Source organism: Polypterus senegalus, chromosome 2, assembly GCF_016835505.1.
Source record: "Polypterus senegalus isolate Bchr_013 chromosome 2, ASM1683550v1, whole genome shotgun sequence".
NCBI lineage: Eukaryota > Metazoa > Chordata > Cladistia > Polypteriformes > Polypteridae > Polypterus > Polypterus senegalus.
Genome location: NC_053155.1, coordinates 75,700,549 through 75,722,992, shown reverse-complemented (window position 1 = coordinate 75,722,992; position 22,444 = coordinate 75,700,549). Strand labels below are relative to the sequence as shown.

General features: G+C 36.0%; 1 protein-coding gene across 2 annotated transcripts in view; it reads left to right on the top strand.

Moving 5' to 3' along the window:
* Window positions 1-12,151, top strand: part of lats2 (large tumor suppressor kinase 2) — a 64,825-nt gene extending 52,674 nt beyond the window's left edge. For both annotated transcript variants that reach the window (XM_039744013.1, XM_039744014.1), the window contains exon 8: window positions 4,876-12,151. In XM_039744013.1, coding sequence (XP_039599947.1) covers window positions 4,876-5,367 — 492 coding nt within the window. In that variant the 3' untranslated portion in view covers window positions 5,368-12,151. The remainder of the gene's footprint in view (window positions 1-4,875) is intronic.
* Window positions 12,152-22,444: the final 10,293 nt, after the last annotated feature.

The window sequence follows — 22,444 nt, the reverse complement described above, 5'->3', positions numbered from 1 at the left end:
AGACTTTGTCCAGACACTTTCTCAAAATGGCCACTGACAATTTGCATAACAGTTAAATCGGCTCAACAGCTACTGTAATGCCTCTTTACTATTGTTTACCCATTTAGCTTTCTCATCATTCTTAGCCAACTGTTCAAGCGTAAGCAGTGGATTTTTAGATTATTATCACATATCATTTTTGTTAGTTTATAGTGCATGCTATCTGCGGTAGTATGAACAGACAGACCTGGGTTATTATGCACATCATGATTTTTAAGAATGGGCATGCGTTACAAAAAAACAAACTGCTTACTGTTCACAAGATCTGCTGCACAATGCCAGGTTTATTTTGGGTGGATTTAAAAGAAGTTGTTTATTTTCTTGGAATTCCTTGCTATATATAAAGTGTTGGATCTAAAAGAGTATGTTTTTCAACTTTAATTCCCCGATGACTTGCATGCCAAACCACATAACAATAATAAACCAAAAGTTATTGAAATAAGCCAAGACGCATGGTTTACCGCTGAAGGAATAATATACAGAAACTTTCAGTTTACCAGATTATACAAATACAAATTCAATTATAGAAATACCCTCTTGTTTCATAATTTCTGACCCTACTTTTGCTATGAATTAAAATATAATAATGTTGTAACATTAATTATTATATTGCTAAAATATGAATGCCTTACTTTAAGGCAAGTGAAAAGAAAACGTTGCATGTACCAATTCCTAGATCTCAGAATTTCCTGCATGTAGTATTATTATTAATTATTATTATTATTAAAGGAATGAGAGGAAAATGTGAGCAATCAGTCCTTATTAGTCTTTCTTAGCCAGTATGATCTGAAGAGCTAAAGGACTGTAAGGGTTGAAGAATCAGTATTAAGAATCTTCTGTTGAAGAAAGCAGGTAGCAGAAAGAAATGGTCAGGTGTTCTTTGCAGGATTGAAATGTCTCATAATTGAATTCAAAGTTGATAAGACTGAGTTGTACATTCATTTGAGGAACTCCACTAAAAATACCAGCATGGAGATACTTCTTTCTTAATAGCATGAAAAATTTTGATTTTTTTCCAGTTAAAAGGCTATGAGAAGCCAATAATTCCACTCATTTGTGTGGATTATGGGCATTCTGAACATGTCGATGAGTATATTTATGTTTGACTTAATACTATAATTTGTTATTGTCCAATTTTTTGCACATTTTAGATATCCTAATAGATGTTTGTGTGAAAAACAAACCACAGCTTTCATACAAACACATTTTGGGCTCAGTATCCGCTTTTCTAGACAAGTAGTATGGATTTCAAGTTTTGAATGACTTCTGTAAACGCTTGTAACCAGCTCCTGAATCACAGAAAAGTAATTGGTGTTAAATTAAGAGCACTTAGATGGCCTTTGTAAATGTAATTACATTTACTCTCAACTTTCTGTAAAAAAAGAATGTTGAAGAAAAAGAAAAAGGGGAAAAGTGGGTGACTAGTATAGCATTGCTTCAAATACAGCATCACCAATAGATGCCATTTTTAGTTGAGTTAATTGAAATGAGATAGCTGGTTGGTGTTCTGTCATATATGGGCAGGTTTGGATAACAAATGTAACTCCCAATTTTTTTCACTGGGCACTGCAATTGGGAAGGGTGTCCACACTGATTTTCTTTTTTTGTAAATTAGCCATAGCACATGAACACAGCACTGTGGCTCACCAAAAAAAAAAGCCTAGTGGACTGTTCTTTACATCTTGAGCAGTTGCTATGGAGAAAAATAGGAATTTAATTCAATTTAATTACAATACTTTTAAATGTAAAATATGTTGTATCACATGACATGCAAATGTGTGCATGGAAAAGGATACAGAAAATCTTATATTATGTGTGTGTTGATCTGAATGCAGTTTATGTATAATAAGAGATCCTTCTTCCCCTGTAAGAACACTGCATATGCAAAAGGAAATGGAAATGTGTTTATGTCAGCATTTTTACATCTTAAAGTTAATATCACCATGTATGGACTTGTACCTGAACTATGTGTAATAAGTAAGCCTAAGTCTTTAAGGATATTACCCAGAGTGCCATGTAGTTAAACCTGTTGGGTGAATAGATGTTGGCTCCTGACCTTGCCATTCTGCATTGGGTTATGCAAGTATGAAAATGTATGTACTGTGTATTTAAAGGCATTGATTTGAAGCAGGAAGAGAGATTAGAAAAAATACCTACTATCAGTTCAGTTCATTTTTGTATTGAACATAAATAGAACCTAAAACATTCCATTAAATAATTGTTGAACTATAGCCAGTCGACACCTGAATGAATCCATTTGAGTAGCTTAGCATTAACAAGCATTTCAACAGATAAAAAAGGAGATTGTGTGTACACAGTTAATCATTAATGCACATTTTATTTGTTAAAAAAACATATAGAGCGATTTTAGTTTGAAAAGTGTATACAAATGTCAGTATCTACCAAACCTTCCGAATTTCTAATTATAACCTGACATAGATTTTTGGCCATAATGTCTGTCTACTCCTACATCCAAATCATGATATGGCCATTTTAATTGCTACCTGCAACAGTTAATATTGATGAGTTCCAATTTTAGATTTGTTGCAAAGGATTGCACATGTTCAGTGTTCCCTGTAAGGACCAAGTTGGTGTGAATAAAAAAAATTCTTTGTGAGCAACAATGTTCAGTTGCATTACCCTATGAACACAACTTAATATAATTATTATGCATTATAGAACACACTTGAAAATGTATTTATTAAGTAGTATGCTTAAACTGTTCAAGAATATAAAATTAACAAATTCCCTCATTGATGAAGGAGAACAGATATATACTGTATGTTACTCATGACCAGACATTTAAAAGAAAATACAGTATGTGGGGACCTTGACTGGGTTACATACAGATGACCAAAATCATTCAGAGTTGATTCAAAATTGAATCACAATTCTGTATTGGCATCAGAGTGTAAAGGCAGAGTTGTCTGCCTCATTATATTGTGGACTTCAAAAAGTGACTCCTGGTCAGAAATGTATTTAATTTTTTCTTTGTTAACATACAATGTTTTCAAACCATCTATTCATTAATAAATGAATATGCAGAATCCATCAGAGCCTAATGCTATAGCTTCTGGTGCTTGGCTTCAATCAAAAAAATATTGCACTCATCAAAGACAATAATAATTCAAGAAAATCACCAACAAAGAAAACAATTTAATGCACTACCAATGAAGTGTCAACTCAAAAAAAAGCCAGTAATAGAGAGCAGGACTAAAAAATGGTTTACATTGTAATTAGTGCCATGTACTAGTTTCATGTTCTTAAACCTGAGGTCATTCACCAGCTGACTTTGTGCTGTAACTTTTTTGTATCTCTTACAGATACAAGAAGCTAAATGTATTTATCAATAAGGACACTGGAATCTAACTGACATATTTAGCTATAATAACAGTTTTTGAAGCTGGCTGCTGACATGATACACAAAGCCTAAAACAGTAAGGTGTAATAATAAATAAATATTAAGGTCGCTGACATTGCATTTTTGCTGTAACATTAAAGGGCAAAAGGATAAACTGAGTTTAGTTTATTCCGGTATCTTATTCTTTGCCCATTATCTCCTGCCCACAACACTCAACTGGCCAATTTGTTTTGTACTGTCTGCATTTTTTTATAGCTAATAATTAAAAAATGGTTAATGGCTGGATGTTTGAGCAATCCCCAGCAATTCTATCCTGGTTTTTCATGTGTATTACATGGAAGCAGTCTAAACTGTACACCATTCTGCTTTCTCTTTGATAAAGGCACTTTGTGGTGTAAAGAATCCCATTTTTGAGAAGGACTGTGCTTTGAAGAGTCACATTTGTTTTAAAGTCTGTAGTTGAGTTATGCAAATGTGCATGTGTTATATAAACATCATGCTCTGCAGATACACAGTGAGCAAAACGTATTAAAATAATAATAAAAAATATTAACAAGTACAAACAGAAAAAATGTATTTGTAGCACCTAGAATATTTACAGGACATCTGCATATATTCAAATATATACATACTGTTGTTATTTTGGCTTATTTGACAGCCTTAGTTTTTAAGCAAAAGTTCACGAGGACTTGTCATGAGACTAACTAAATTTAATGTCAATTTTCAAAGGATTCACCTATAGGCTTCCCAGACATCCCAAGTTTTAAAAATTGATTCCTGTGAGGAATGCCATTGTGCCATTTGGTCATTGTACACTTTTGGCAGGTAGTTGATGGAACAGATCATTTGACTCATTTTTGTGTGTGCTACTGGAAAAATGTTGTACACGGAAGCATAAAAAATTGTGTTTGTACGAACATATGCTTGTCTTTGAGTGAACACAATGGGATGCAATAAATTGCAGTAGTTACCTTCTATTTAAGTACTTTTGTGGTCCCTCATCATTTGTGCTGTGTGTGTAGCATTTATCCTTGTGTTATATATTTTGCTATGCTACATTTCATTTTTATTATTTTGTGAAAAAAAAAAAAAGTTTATCCTTCCAGTAAATAACACTAACCCTTGGCACTATGACCTGCACATATTTATTACTCTGCACTTTTGTCAGCATGCTTCTGTAATACCATCTGGCATTACTGCCACTGCAACACTTGCCAGGACAAGCAGAGCGAGAATAAAGTGAAGAGATTTTAGTTAAAAATGATTTGGAATGCATTTTAAAAGTTGTGGAGTTAGTTTTATTATGGAAATTTCAAAAGGTTAAGGTGATTCTTGGTATGCAAAAAAATGAAGTATGTGTAGGCATAAGAAGCCTAATTTATCTAACCCCTTACACTTTTGGAATGTCTATGTTTTTAATATTTGAGTTTTTGTGTTAGGAATGAACATAATATTTATCTGTTTGTTTATTTTAGGTGATTAACTGGGAAAATACACTCCAGATTCCACCCCAGGTAAAACTGAGCCAGGAAGCTGTTGATATCATCAGTCGTCTGTGTTGCGCTGCTGAAGAGCGGCTTGGAGACAATGGTGCCAGTGAGATTAAGGCTCATGCTTTCTTTGAGAAGTTGGATTTTTCTAGCAACCTTCGTACCCAACCAGCACCTTACCTGCCCAAAATCAGCCACCCAATGGACACTTCTAATTTTGACCCAGTGGAGGAGGATACTCCATGGAGTGATAGTGGTGATAGCACTAAGACTTGGGACACCCTGAACTCCTCACACAACAAACACCCAGAGCATGCCTTCTATGAGTTCACTTTTCGACGTTTTTTTGATGACAATGGCTGCCCATTCCGTTACCCAAAACCCCTTGACAGTTTGCAAAGTAATCAGGAGCAGGAAAATCTAACCATCCAAGATTTAGATGATCCATCAAAAACATGTGAACCAGTATATGTGTAAAGAAAAAGGAAGCCAGTTTTGTTTTGAGAATCAGCTTGCATTTGTTTTGGAAGAGTATGCAGATCCCACTGATTCTTTCCAAATAATTATAAGCTATTGTTTATTTTGTAAACTCAAAATTTACGGCTGTAACTTCCATGGCATTTTATCTCCAAGGAAACATTTTTTTTTAATTATAAAAAGCAATAATATTGAAACATATATCTATAGAGGTTGCTATGTGGAGATATCCATGGACATGGATGTGAATTGAACAAAAAAACTGTTACTGCCATATAAATGGATCCAAGGTATTTGTGAGTATCGCTGTCATTCCAAACAAGTTAAAGCAAATATGGCTCTTAGGCATGGTGTGTTACGGAAAGCGACACCAGCAAACTCCCACTTAAAAGTCTTATGATACCACATACCTTACTTGACCCCACTGGTAGGCCACCATTTATAATGGTGCAAAATGATGTAGGTACTACAACATCATGCCCCACCCCGTGACGGAAATCAAACCATACAGACTGTTTGAAAAAAATACAAGTAAATAAACCCTTGATTGTCGAATAAATGTCAAGAGAGTAACCACTTGCACAAGCAAAGCTCAAGTGGTTTTTGGCAAACCATGCTGCTGCTGCTTTTTTTTTTTTACATTTTTTTTTTATTGTGTTCGCCAAGGCGGTGCTGTAACCGCAAGCACTTTTCAAATAGCTGGAAAACCAGTATCTGAATGTGAATCTCTAATGGAGAGAATCTGCAAAAGTGCTAAGATGAGAAGCGAAGGTGAAAACAAGGACAATGTGCAATACAGAAATTATGTTTTATAGTTTTCTACTCAGAATATCCTTGTTCTATTAATATGTTTTGTATAAAACTAAAAAAAAAATAAGTAACAAAAGCAATATTTTCTAATTTGTATCTTTTGGATTTATATATAGTGCAAGTCCAAATGCTGCTTTCCCCCCCCACTTGTTTTCGTAAAAGGATCTGAATTGACTGAAAGTGTGTGGTTGATAGAGTGTTTTTTTATAGAATGGTGTGAGGGATTGTTTGCATGATCAGTATTTGAAGAAAAAAACTAAATGTGCACAATTATTATTTTTTCTTACAGGCAGGTCCTGTGTATGGGGGAAAAAAATAACAGTAGTGATAAATCATTAATTCCTGTACACCCATTGCCAGTGTGTTGGGAAACATTACCAAATTCTATGAGTCTGGGTATGATTAAACATTTTCAGAAATATCTTTAACCTACTAAAAATAATAAAGTATTTAGCATTTTAAGTAGTTTAATAGTAATTACGGTTAAGGAGGCCAGTATTTGTATTTTCTGTGTACAGCCTTAGAAAGTGTATCGACCTAATAGCTTTGCAAAGCATTCCAGGTGCCTAATTACTTAATATGGAGATATTTTAGTTAGTTTTTGGCTTAAATATATATAACTTATCAAACAAAATAGTAACTCTTATATATTTGCACGTGCTAACAATAGATAGTGAGAGCTATTTTTGCATTTGTATGGCGTGCAAGATACTCTACAGAGTGGCTGTTTATCATCATAGGAAAAACTTTGTTACAATGTACAGCCTTATTGAATTTCTTAATGTTCAATGAATGGATAAAAGATTCAGTTAAACAATTTTCCATTCTAATATTTTAACTATATTATTTGTACATCATAACTTGGTGTAAATTATTTCCAAATACTCCAAGTATTTGTTGCTAGTCACACTGGCACAAGCGTTGCAAATGTGTTTATTTGTTTGCTAGTTTCTGGTGCTAGTTAAACCTACCTTGCCATATGTGTCTACATTTTGGTGAAGCAATATGATATGAAATTATCAAGCTCACTTAATCCAATTCAGGGTCTGAGGGGGACAAATTCAAGTCTGTCCCAGCTGCATTGCAAAGAAAAGTAAAAACACAAACCCCAATAATGACGTGACAGTTTTTTTTTTTCTCTCTTTATACATCATTTCACACTTTCACTTGACTTTACATTGCTTGTCTAGCCTGATGTATTAAGGTGTGCTCTGGTTAGATACTATCACTGTCCATTTAAAAAAAAAAAAAAGGCTATTAAAATTTTTTTTTCAGAATGTTTAGGCACAGTCTTGTTTTTTGAAGCCTTTAATATTAATATTTAATATGGTGTTGTGTGTCAGTAGATAATGGAGGTCGTGCAGTATCTCTACCTTGGTATTTCAGCATGTCACATCATAGAACCATTGGGGATCTGCTTATATTAAAGCCCAATGATAAAATGGCATCTCTTCATTGTTTATTTGTGTGCGTCACATTTTATAATGCTGTTTGTTAAAACCAAGTGATCTGTTCGCACACCTCTGTCAAATGAAGAGAAAACATCACGCCTTGTCTAAAATGTGTTCATCAATACTACTGTAGATAGCTCAAGATTCAATGATAGTGCTTCACATGTAAAATTAGGTGTTACTGATTTGACTTTAGACCTATTAAGCAAATGGAAACAGCTCAAATGAGTATACATTGCTAGTTTTCTGCCATACTGTCATCTTCCAAGCCAGTAGCCTATTTTTGTGCCTTCCATTGGAATGCAGGAAATGCAGGATACAATTTGTATTGCTATACCCATTTTTGTATTTTTTTGTTGTTTAAAGTTAAAATAGTTTATCCCAAGCATTGTTGTATTTTTTATAGATGGTGAACTCTTTTCAGTACCAGAGCATGTTACATGTCAAGTTGGCTTTTCCAACGCCAGAAGAATAGTTGCTGTTGTGAGGCTAGAAATAATGATCACAAAGCCATCCCCCATCCATTACATCAGGCTTAATGCCAGCACATAAGGGACACCCCTGCAAACCACACTAAATGCAATGCCATCATAAGGAGCTTTTGAAAACAACCACAGTGGTATTCACACCAGTAACATAAAGGGAATAACCTGAACACTACTGTCAAAAAAGGACCACTCCCTGTAAAGGACATCCTGTGTGCTTACTATATTTCTAAGAAATTGGCCAATCACCTTGACATAGTTTAACATAGACATAATGTTTCCTTAGCGAACAAGAAGAAAATGCCTTACTTCTCCTTCAGAATGGAAAAGTATGTAATGTGGCTCCTCGGGTCCAGTTTCCATAAATCCACAGTTCTGGTTTGATGTTTCTTGGTGCTCTCAGTGCATTGTGGGCTCCAACTCTAAACAGGTACATCTGAAAAGATGTATTGAACTGCTTGTAGCCGCTCAAATTTTCAAGCACATTCTTAAACGACTATCATTTACCTCTGGAACAATTTAGGTCTTTCTGTGTACTCCTTATTCATTGTACATATTTAAAATGAATTCAGAGAAAACCACTGATCACTTGTATGGTGGAATATAGTTTTAATATACTGTATGCTCACACATTTCAGGTAATCTCTTTCTCATTAAGTCAGCAAGGACATTCTGTGTTGGTAACAAATTTTATATTTTAAAGGAGATGATTTTTTCATTTTTCCTTGGGATTTTTATTTTAATTGACTGTTGTGTGTGTACCATATTTGTCACATTTTAGGTCCACCTGTAACAGTGTCCTTGTTTTATTATGCTATAGCTAAGCCATTTTTTCTTCCATTTTCTTAGGAAAAGCCACCTTTTTCCCAATAGTTCTTGAGCAGATCGTGTCATTTTGTCTAAGAGGGTGACTATGGACCTCGAAGTACAATACAATAGAAGTATTTAATTTGTATTACGTATCTATGTTGTTTGCCTTTGTATTCAAGAATAGCTGCTGTATACATACTACAGAATAGAGAGCTTTGAGAACGAAAAGGTGATTTGACATGTTGTTTCTCCAGTCAGTAACATCTACACTGTTTAAGATAAAAATCATAATGCCATTAGGAAGAAGATTGTCTACTCTGGTGACGTATGTCTTTCATTTTCCTTTTGTAACAGTATTCCTACTCTCCAATGCTGCCATCCCACAGACGTTTTTTAGCATGTCCATTTCACACTGCTTTACAGTTTCTGACGCTGAAACCTGCAGTGAGTGTTTGTGCACCTTTCTTTTACCTGACATATTTTGCCTTTTGGGATTTGCAACATTTATCCACCTGCACACCTTTCTCAGATAGTTTATGATCATACAGGACTCTGCTTTATTAATAGTGTTATTAAACCAATGATTTGATTATGTCCTGGAGTTCACTCTAGGCAAATCCAGCTGTGCTTTAGTGTATTTACGAGTGTATCTATGAGATGATTGTTGTGAGCTGCGAATGTGCTGATTGACAATCTGTGACTAATATCATGATTTCCATGTTAGCTATGTGTTATTGGCATGTTTCCTCCTTACTGGGGGGGGGAAGCTTCAACTTTGTATTAGCTTTTACCTGCTATAAAAGCCTAACGACATATAAAGATTATTTTTTTGCATAATCTTTATTTTTACTTTCATATATTCAATTTTAGACTCTTGTTAATATATTACCTGTATCAATACCAGTATAAAGTAGATATCAGTGCTTCCAGCTACATGTATTTACCTGTTTACACCTGTGTTCATCTGAATTGTGTAACCGCTTGTCTTTTTTTTTTTGTCATAATTTTTCACGTAACTTATGACCTGTAAGCATGGTAACCACTTCTCAGGAACTCGAACACAACACTGTTATTTATTAATGTGGTCATTTTTGCTTTTGAAAGCTTGCTTTTGAATAGCGCATATGTACAATAAACATGTTATATAAACAGGAATTGGGACTCGTGTCTCAATTTTCATTTTGTGGCTAGAATTTATTTATATAAAATTGATTTACTTTACATTTTAATGAACTAAATGAAAGCCTATCATTTTTTCATGTTTTTGATAGACTGTGAACTCACACTTAGTGGGGCAGTTTAAAAGAAATGATTTCTCTGGTGACATCAGATTACAAGCTTGTACTCTAACAGGCTGTGGTGGTTAAACTTCTTCCAACAAAATTCTTTCAAGAAGATAGTCAATTGTGTCCTTGCCAACACCACTGAAAGTTATGGGTAAATTCATTCAAGACTAAAGCCAAGAACAAGAGTAATGGGAATCAGGAACAGAATACCAAACCATATATAACATGTAATGCGGACATCTTTTAAGTGTCTAGATGAGATACTAGGACATTATTTATTTGCTAACCAAACAAGCTTGATGAACACGGTGGTCTCTCCTTCTGTGGTCCTTAATTAGTACAACTGTTTCACTGAATTCTCACCATAAGTTTACTTATAGTAGCAGTTTTCATTTTTTCTGAAATTCCAAAAATGTTGCAAATAATTTTCCACCAATCAATGTGTTAAGCCTGGTGATTTCCTTGCTGTATTAATCATTACTGATGGCTGTAGTACAGTTAATACCACACTCCACTCAGCACTGTGTAGCTCTTGCTGCTTGTCAGTTCTGACTACAATTGCTGGAATGGTCTTCTCATGACATGTACAATTTTTGACTCCATTTCCATTTTCAATAAATCCATTTCTTCAGCCTTTTCAGTTATTTTTGTTATTTTTTAATGCATTCTGTACTGACTGCTGTGACTGAAACCAAGCTTCAACTATCAAGCATTCTCCATATTCTAGCTACAACTATTTGGAAAGCCAATTGCCGTTTTCTTAATTAGATTACTATATATGGGAGAATTATCATTTAGACTTGACTTTTCTATACTTGGCTTTCAACAACAAAGTCTTTTTTCTTGCAACAAAACTTTTATCTCTTTGATTATAAATGATGTAACATTACAGTGACAAAATAGTTCAAGCTTAAGGTAGGCCCCATCCTCTCCCGATTTCAACAGTTGCTAGTGCTCACAACCACATTCATGCTCATTCTGGGTTAGTTTAGAATTACCGATTAACCTACATGCCTATAGAATGAAGGAGAAAATCAAAGACAAACCCCATGAAGACGGAGAATATGCAAACTCCACACAGATGACTAGGCATGACATTGGAGGCAAGGACTGTGGATGGGTGAGGCAGCTGAACTAAACACAGTGTAGGTTTAGAAGTCCACGTTATCTCAGTATAGACTCCAATCTGCAGACAGAAGTAATCTATTAATATTACATGCCTGAAAAACATCAGGTTAATTGTGCAATCGATGGCATAAATTGATGCACGGGTTACTCTTAAGGCAACAGACATGCACAACCAAATCAATATGAAGCTATACAATGTCATTTCTTAGTTACTCTGTATGGTATAGATCAGTAGTGCTTGGCCATTTGACATTTTATTTTTCCGATGCATTAAGTTAACTTGCAATATATATTATTATCTATCACTTCTGGAGCAATTTCTGTTAGGCAATATATATTATTATCTACCACTTGAGTTGCTCCACCTCTTTTATAGAAGTCAAATAAAAAAAATGATTATGACGGGACTTCACATAGCAAGCATTTGCAGAAGGAGTAAGAAAACCTGCAGCGGTGGTGACCTTTCATTTTAACCAGTTTCTTTATGTGTTCCATTTACCCATCCATTATCCAATCCGCAGAATCCAGTTCAGAGTCAGATCTGGAGCAAACACCTTCTACTTTTGGATAAGGCTGTAAATAATACAGAATGAGGTGCCAGTCTATTACATATTGACACTAACTCCTATCAGGCCAATTTAGAGTTGACAATCAATCTAACATGCACATCTGTGTTAAACCTACATAAGCCATACTTGGGCTAAGATTCCATTGTACAGGTATAAAGAAGCAGTGCTAACCACATTGCTGTCGTGCCACCCTCTTAATTTGATGTCAGTCCATATTATTAAATAAACTCTTTTAATTTGATGTACCAAAGTTTTCTGTCTGTTTATCTTTACCAGCTCTGCCACCCCTCTGCCACATTACTCATAGTCGATCTCCCTAATAGAAAGGGACCTCGTGAACATTTGAAGCCCATGATACTTCAGATACTTCAGAGGGCAATAACTGAAGATAACTGCAGATTTTAAGACTGTATTCAGTCGCAGAACCTAATACTGATGAAAAATGAGGGGAAAAAACATACATACTGCAAATATTCAAACCACAGGTGAAAATCCAAAACTGTAGTCAAAGGCAAAAATTTACAGACTAAAATTTGGTGAAAACAAAAGAAAAAAATCCAGAAATACTAATAGAAATAATCCAGGGGTATCACCTCAGAAAAGACAGATATTCATCTGGGGTTTTTTTCTAAATTCAAAAAACCTCTTATCACTATATACTATAAAAGAAATAGTCAATAAATCAGATCTCTCTGTCATAATAAAAAAATCTTGGGTCGATACGTGATCTTCTCAGAAGACACTTTGACGTCCCGCAAGAGACACTTTAACATCATGTGAGACAAGGCAATGGACACCTGATCTACAGGCTTTTAAATGAGCGAACACGCAGCTCGGCAGCAGGAGCAGAAAGTCGGCAGCTGATCATCTCCTTAGCATGCGTTCAGTCCCCCAAACCCCTTCCCAATCCGAGCGGCAGAGACGCAAAGTGGCTGGAGTGTAGCGCACCCGGGTTCGGTAGACGGGGTGGGCAAGCGAATTGAGCAGGGGGCAAAGCCCCCTAATTGCAATTAAAAGAAAGTCTGAAATTTTACACTGAAAAAAAAAGTGATGATTCACACTTAATATTTTCAATCTGAACCAATATAATTCTTTTAAGCTTATTGATCCCACAATTTTTAAGTTGAGGCAAATCATTTAGAGTTATTGGGTGCATATTCACTTGATTTTTTATTGACGTAAATCTATTTTTTAAGTTGTTCTTCTTTTTTGGCAGTCGGAAAGCCATCAAACTGGAAAATTCAACCGAAAGAATATACAAACGGCCCCCAAACACAGCACATGAACAACCTAAAATATTAAGTTACATGAAATAGGATTTTTACGTTGATTGAGATCTGAAACCAAATATATCAAGCTGCAACACTAAATGACTAATCTTAAGTTGCTTGAAAGAGAAAATTTACGTTGAATGAACAACATCAATGTTATACTTTTTTCAGTGATAGACACATAATGTGCAACTGTTGTAATACCTAATATAACAAACAAAACGATTGTGAATTGATGGCAATTCTGAGTTATCCAAAGAAATTAGGTTATTGAGTTATATCCAGGGGGCCTTAATGGACTGTGACCCAACCCGGTCACCCTGCTATCCTGTATCAGTTCTACAAAAAAAAAAAAAAAAATTATATTTCTGCATCACAGCTCCACACTGGTGGGTTTGTAATCAAACTTAGTAACTGTCTTTGTTTGGGTATGCATGTTCTCTGCTTGCCTGTGTGTATGTATAATGGTCTTTTTCCACATTCTGAACACTGAATTAATATTGTATTCAGATACAAGTTATAAAGAATAGGCTTCAAGTGTATTTCAAAGCTCTTGCATTTCCTGTTTTTGTTCGCTATGTAAAGCACCTTATACTACAGTGTAATATGTCCTGTGAGAATGGTGCTGTATAAAGACCCACCTTAATTAAAAGAGTTACACATTACCATTGTTAATTGTCAAAGAAAATCGTCTCTTCAATTCTGCTTTACTTCACTTCACATTTTCTACAGCTTATTACATAGGATTCTCCTCGTCTTCAGTTATTAATAAAAACACAAATAAACTTAAAGCTGCGTGGCACAGCCCTGCTACCACACAGCTCCAAGGGCTAACTTATGTTAGTGTTATGGGTTTTTCTTTCTATCCATCACCATATTTTTAACACACCTTCATATTCCTCTTCTGTGTAAAGTCTTCTGATAACTCCATATTTATTTAATATTTATTTCGTATTTATCAAATGGCTCTGCTACTGTCAGATCTTTATCTATATGTGAATGTAAAATATGAGTTTTTCTGTTTTCTTTTCTTGTTACTCAAGATTTCCATTTAAGCTTATGCAATAGATTTTTTTGTTTGTTTTGTCTCCAGGGCATAGGTGGGTGTGGGTGGAACAAGTTGGGGAACTCCATCTAAAACTGACTTATGTCCACAGGTTTACGTGACGACGTATCTCTTAAAAAGCTTGATGATATCCCTAATCAAAGTAAGAAAGGTAAAGGTTTTGCATTTCAATGAGGTTCAATGAGGTGGGACTCTCTACTATTTTGAATAACACTTAACAGATAAAGGTAGGCTGAATAACGTAAGCATTGTGTTTTGGAATCCTGGTAATAAAGTGCACTAAGGTAATGCTTCTGCCATGACATCAATCAGACAGCAAAATTATTGTTGTTATTAAACTATTATATTTAGCTGATACCTTTATACAATGTGATTTACAAAATTGGGATGCAATACAATTGTTTACGTACAGTACATTATAGTACAACAGGAAAACAGGGAGGTTAATTATAATCAAATGCTATCTGTCATCACCATGACAGGCTGTCTGGAAGCAATTTTGGCTACTAGCTCTTTCCAATGCAATGTGATAAGAAGTAATACTAAGGCTTTTTTTGTAATGATCAGGCTTTACATTGCTTCCTCCCATTGTGCTGTTCAAAAGGGATGGCAATTGAATCTACAATGCCCACAGAGCACTGTGAGTATCCAAATGAGAGACCAAAGACAACCACCCAGATTAATGGGGGCAACACATGGACCTTGAAGGCAGTCTCAAACTGTCCTTTCCTAATGATGTTGTTTCCCAGTTTCCTCCCACAGTCCAAAGAATGCAGGTCAGGTTGATTAGTGAAACTAAATTGGCCCAAGAGGTGTGTGTGTGTGTATGTGTTTAACCTGTGATGGGCTGGTGCCCTGTCTAGGGATTGTTACTGCCTTTTGCCCTATCCTTGCTGGAATAGGCTCTGGCTGTGGCACCACCCTGTTTAAGATACAGTGGATTAGGAAGACATGTGGATGGATAATCTCACAGTTCTTGGTCTAACACTTTTGTAATATTTTGCACTTTGATTTCTCCTGCTGTGTATTATGTTTTTAATACCTTCAGTATGCCTCAAAAGTAGGAGTAGGCAGGGCAGGCAGCATAGGCATTGGCTGAGTAGGCACCAGTCTAGGGGCACCATGACTTGGGGGGCACCAAAGCTCATTCTAGTGCCCCCTCTCCCACTGAGATGTGTGCTGATCTCCAGGGTGACCACCACCTGTTCTTCGATGTCAACTATAAATCAGGGAAGCTTGCGACCACCTCTTCATAATAAAAAAGCAGACAAGGGAGTGGAGGAAATATTTAAAAGTGGACAAAAAAATGAAACATAAAAATACAATACAATACAACTCTTAACACTATATTGCTGCTGGAGCAAGTGAATTTCCCTTCAGAGATCTAGTCTTTTGTTTTTATATATATTTCTGTTCAAAGTAACTTTCTTAGAGTCACAAAGAGATGCGGAGAGGGAACTGAACCAGGATGCCTAGTTCCTACTGTACACCACAAGGGGCATATACTAAAATGGGACTTCACAGCTATACAGAAAAGACATGGATCCTTCCAAAGGTAGTCATATGATTATTCTTAGGCACAGTTAGGTGTGTGACCACAATGATTCTCCATACATTACAATAAACATTAAAAATCCAATCCATACAAATGCTACTTCCCTTGGGATAGGGCCTCATAGACTAAATAGTAAAGTACAAAAAAAGTCAGTAACCAAATTAAATTCAAGCCTCCTAATACTGGAACATAAAATTAATCTAACAGACAAAACAAAAATGTTCTAGAGTGCCTGTTGAGAGTTACCCATAAATCTCTATTACAAGTCCAGTCACAGATCACATGAAATGCTGTACAACTTAACTTTCAGTAATCTGGGAACAAAAAGTACTACATAAAACGTTTGTTCTTGTTATTTTTAGCCTTTGTAACTCATACACAAATCGAAATAGCACTTACTTTGAAAATGAAATAACAAGTGAAGAATAAAAACAGACAAAAGTATATTGAGTATGTCTCCTTTAGATTCCTTTAAAATCAGAATTATCCAATGTTCCTGGTTAGGACCATTGTCTTCTTTTCCAAAATTCTAACTACAGGGTTGCCTTGCAGGAATCCATTTTTATAGTTGCATTCTGGTGTTTAATTAAACAAACTCAAGGTTCACCGTAAATATACTGAAGCACCTCAAAAGCTACTACTTCCTGCCATTTCCAATCTTTTCCATACATATGATACTCATGCACATCTATAAGGACGAACTGGGCTTTGTCCTACAGTATAACTGTAGCATTTCTTGCCATTGTGTAACAGGCACCCTTCTACACAAATCATTACCTGTATTTAGTGACCTCTGAAAGCCCTGGAAGAATATCTGGGGCTACTAGTGCCTCTTAATTGTTTTAAGAGAGAGAAAACCACATTCTAGACATGTGTACTGCCCCCTTGTTTTCCTATGTCTGCTGGAAAGGTTTGCCTGCAACCATTGCTGTTTTATACTGTATTTGTGAGTGGCAAAAGTATGTGAGCCTCTAGGATTAGCAGATAGTTTGAAGGTGAAATTAGTCAGGTGTTTTCAACCAATGTGATGACAATCAGGTGTGAGTGGGCACCCTGTGTTATTTAAAGAACAGGGATCTATCAACGTCTGCTCTTCACAACACGTTTGTGGAAGTGCATCATGGCACGAACAAAGGAGATTTCTGAGGACCTCAGAAAAAGAATTGTTGATGCTCATCAGGCTGGAAAAGGTTAAAAAAAACATCTCGAAAGAGTTTGGACTCCACCAATCCACAGTCAGAGAGATTGTGTACAAATGGAGGAAATTCAACATGGTGGTGGTAGTATCATGGTTTGGGCCTGTTTTGCCTCATCTGGGAGGATTGTGTTAATAATGTGAGGAAACCCACCAACATCCCAGAGTTGAAGCTGTTCCGTACGGAGAAATGGGCTAAAATTTCTCCAAGCCGGTGTGCAGGAATGATCAAAAGTTACCGGAAATGTTTAGTTGCAGTTATTGCTGCAAAGGGGGTCACACCAGATACTGAAAGTAAAGATTCACGTACTTGTGCCACTTACAAATGTGTAATATTTGATTATTTTCCTTAATAAATGACCAAGTATAATATTTTTGTCTCATTTGTTTAACTGGTTTCTCTTTATCTACTTTTAGGACTTGAGTGAAAATCTGATGATGTTTAGGTCATATTTATGCAGAAATATAGAAAATTCTAAAGGGTTCACAAACTTTCAAGCTTAACTGTAGGAAGGGGAACACACTGTCAGGGAATGACCTAGGCTAAATGATTCCCATTCCTTCCTAGTAGTATGAAATTATTGGTAGGGTAAGATCAGACAGTCATAAGAGATAAAATTCCCATCTAATTATTTAAAAGTTTCAGGCAGTATCTGTTTCTCAGCTGCCCTTCCAGATACAACTTTGACCAGCCTGAATTAAAGGGAGCTTGTCCCATTAACGGTCTAGCTTATAGGACACCATAGGCATAAACCCTCCAGTTGATTGATCACTCCAGTTATACTCCTAATCCACACCGCTACCAACATCAGAGATTACGCAGCCTTCTTTCAGTTCATGGGGCCTCTATGACAACTACTATGTCTGTGCTGGAATATGTAGCCACACCTTATTTACAATGCATAATACCAAAATTTTTGTTTCTCTACTCTTCAATAGCATGCCATTGGTATGCTCTACTTAATAGCAATGTGTGTGTTTGATTTTTGTTTTTTAACTGATAAATGGTTTTGGAAGTGTTCATTATTTTATTTCATGTGAATAATCTCAGTTAAAGTCACAAGGTACATAAAATAGGTCTCTTAAATAATTAGTTCAAAACATCAACCAAAAAGCAAATTGAAGTTTCAAGCTATCACAATGTAATAAATGAGAAGTGCTCCTTAATACTACATTTTCCAACTTCTTAAACATTACTTGTTTAACTCTTTTTCTAAATATAAATATCTCCATTTTACCTCTTAACAGGCAATTCCTCACCCCCTCCCACTATCTGAAAAGGAAAATATTGGTCTAAAATTGTAAAAGGTGTAATCACTCGCTAATAGAAATCCCTCATTTTCATGCACTACCAAACAGAGACAGTTGTTCCAAATCAGCTGGTGTCTATTTTATGCTTTCTGGAATGTATTCTGATTTGGGTATCTGTACATCCTTTCATTTGAAATTGTAACTATTAATGGTATGTCCAACACAAGCACTTTAGAGATACTACAGAGCTATGAAAAGGTAATACCACCTCTGAACGAGAGAGGGCACTGTTGATAACAATCTCTTCTATTTTTCCTCCAGGACGGAGCCTTCCCAAGAGCACTGAGGCCACTTCCTCTCCAGGCATTCTAGAAGTCATGCCTCTACATCCCATAAGGAAAAATAAAGAGCTTCATCACCAGATGTTGCTGTTCAGTAGTGAAACCCCCACTTGAGTGTCACATACTGCTCCATGAGCAACTTTTTCTTTTGACACTGACAACCTTTATGGTCTACTGTACTTGTGTATATTTGACAACTGATTTATTATTTTTTTTCATTATAGGGTACCCAAACCTTTCTTCAGTGTTTCTTGTATTTCTTCACAAGTAATATCCATTCAACTCTAAAAGTCCCAGATTTTTCACATCCATTTCTGTGCTGCTATTAGCCATTTTAAATGTATAGCATTTGTCTCTATTTCACTTGCAATTGTAAACATAGTTTAAATACAAAAGAAATTCCCTGTCAGATTTATTGGTTAGGGTATCTAAAATGTGGAGGTTGTTGAAACAATTTTCTGAAAAAGTCTTCTCCTTCAAGGCACCACTGCATTATGTCACCCAGTTTGACCAGGAATAGATGTCCACTAACTTCTCTGTAAAGATGTGTTTCTCATGTTCCATCTTTAATGCATGTTCTATCCATTTTCTCCAACACCCACAATTTATGTTTATTTAGTTTACTCATAATAAACAGATCACAGTTTACAACAATGAAATCAGTACATATATACTTATTTTGATCTTGCTGAACGAATTCTGCATTTCTTAGGATTACCTTGTGGTATTTGCATTGGTTTTCTCCATTCAAAACTATGACAATTAAGTTGCTTTAAACCGTCAGAGTAAGACTTGATTCACATCGGTGATCTTATTTTAGTGCATAATAAAGTTCCACATTTAGCTAAATTTGTTGTCCAGATCTGCAAACACTGCTTGAATAACTGAACCACTAGTGATTTTACAACCTTATTGTACTTTATTTATATTTCACATGTGGTTCACTTTTGGAACTAATAACTTCCTGATAGGCACATATTTGGAGAAAGGTTAACATCACATTTTACAGTAACAAACACACACCAGCATTCAAACATAATGATTGTATAATGGATTGAGGATATTCTTCCACATCAATATATACAGTAGGAAAACTTGTCATCATTTAAAGAAACATGAATACTGCACTGTATCATTTGGCAAGTATTTCAGGCCTTCTGTCTTTAAGTCAAATCTGAAGCATATGTAGTTCATAATAAAGCCAGAAAAACACTAATCTTAAAGATATATAAAAGACTTCAACAGAGTCAATGAAGAAAGTAAAACAATTGACTTCTGAAATGGCCTTGTCAAACTCCAGACCAAAGAAGCTGACATAAGCATGCACATAAGAGACAGCTTAAGGGCTCCAGTGATTGCAATTACCCACTGCTCCAGGGGCTGGTGCCATGTTCTAATGCCTGTTCTCTTCCTCCCTCTGCAGACTGGATGAATGACAACTGTAAAACCTCTGATGTCACTTACGGTGTCCATCCGCCTGGACCCACCTCTTTCTGCAAGAAGGACATATGACTGGAAGTTCCGCTAATTTGAAATTAGTTCACTGAGGAACTCCTGTCTGACCAGATGTTCTTTTTTCCAATTACTGCTTGTTGTTTGATCTACTGCTTTTCAATTATATGCGGTCACCAGGTGGTGCCCCAACTCTCGTGATTTGTCTTATCTTTTACGTTACGGCAGCCTCTAGAATGACAGGCTCTTGCATGAAAACCCCAAACTATCACTGAGTTGGATCAGTTTTGCAAAGAAGAGAATGTCATCTTTCATTTTGGGCACTAAGTATTCCTTGACTTTTAAAATAAATAAATGTTAAAATATTTTGTGTTTTCTCTTTGGACTGAAACAGGCTTAGGTTCCTTGCAGCCCTGAATTTGGAATAACTGGGTTGAAAAATTAACAGATGGATGGCCCGTTTTTGTAATAAAACTAAGTTTAGTTTAAAAAGCTTATAGCATTCATTGTGAAAAATGTGCAGCAATACAGAAAATTAGAAAAGAATAATACTCAGTCATACAGATAATTTTCAAAATATATCTGGATGAATTTCATGCACCCTCAGTATCCCTTCTTGTAGTAGATAGTGGCAGGACTCAAATAATCTGCTGAGGGATAAGATAATCAATCCGTTAAATTATGTGGTCATACACACCCTATCATGATCCTAATCTTTTTGGTACGAATTTTTGTTATTTTGAATTAATAATGTATTTTAGCAATGGCTTTAATTGTATCTCATTACCATTTTGTTTATTCAGAAGCACCGCCACTTGGTGTAGTCTTGGATATTGTTTATAATTTCCATTGCCATTTCCGGTCAAGTGACCCATGTCATATTATATTAGTACCTTTCACCCATAAAACACAGTGGTGTAGTACTTTCTGTATCCTGTTTGTGATTTTCTAAAGTAATCTCTATGATTATTTTGGTTGAGGTACTTTTTGATAGCTCTGCCAATGACTTCTTTATCTTTGTACTTTGACCTTTGATTTTCATTTTGCCCTTTTTGGCTTTGGTAGCATCCTCTTTTGACTTTTAGGTAATGAACCTCTGAATGGACCTTTTTGTCAGTTTTTTTGTCTCTGGAAAGCATTATTTTATTTATCTAAACAGTTGACACTGCAACAGATACTACTGGGGACAGTATAAACTGTTGTGTAAAACAAATCTTAAGTTCTGTTATGTTGATTATTCTTTTATATCACTGGACCAACACCCAAGTGTAGCAGAGGAATTGAAAGCAGTATAACTAGTTTGAGAATGAGACCAGGCTGGCATCATGGCAAAAACCTGTCTCTAAGGTTAATACCCATAAAAGTTACTCTTGTTTTGCTGTGGTGCTGAGGTGTCACCTGTTGCACGACTGTACCTGGGTCCTAAATTGAGATCCTGAGGTGGTTTGTCATGTGGGAGGTGCAGCAACCTGCTGAATCAGCACATGCTCCCAATCTCTCTCTCTCTCTCCCCCTTGCTCAAAACTGCTGTTAAATTGAGATTATATCTCTAATACAAAATCAGTGTAAAAAGGACATAATGTGGTTATAAACACTGATTTTTATATTCATCCATTTTTCATAACCAGCTTATCCAGGAAAATGTCACAGGGCAGCTAGAGCCTTTCCCAGCAACAACACCTGGACAGGGAACCATTCCATTGCAGGATGAACATACACACACACACACACACTAGGGCTAATTCAGAAACACCAGTTCACCTGACCTGCATGTCTTTGTCATTAAAAGGAAACCCATGTGGGAGAAAATTAAAACTCAAGACAAAGAAGCACCTGGGATGTGAACCCTGTCTCCTTTTTGAGAAAAAGAAGTGCTATAACTGTGTCGCCATGATTCTGTTCTGGTCTGCCTCAAACATCTCCCACATGTATAGCATGCCATTAAAAAAAGATGTTTACTTGCCCTTCACATTGTTAAAAATGTCTCTCTCTAAACAAACAAATACCCTGATGTGGTATTACAATAATATATGGTGCAGGAGACAGGAGATCGAGATCTGCTGAATTTGGGGCTGACTTCTGTTCAAACAACCCTCTACCCATTCATTTTCTTTCTCGTACTTGGGTCCAGGTCACGGTGGGGGCAGCAGTCTGAGGAAAGATGCCCAGACATCCCCTTTCCCCTCCACCTTCTCCAACTCTTTTAGGGGGGATACCAAGGCAAAGTCTCCTCCCAGTTGGACATGCCCAAAACAAGTGGCATCCTAATTAAATGATCAAACCACCTCTACTGACTCCTTTCAATGCAGAGGAACAGCGGTTCTACTTAGAGCTCTGCCAGAAAGTCTGCACTTCTTACCTTATCTCTAAGGCTAAATCTAAGGAATATTAATTTGTAAATATCTTG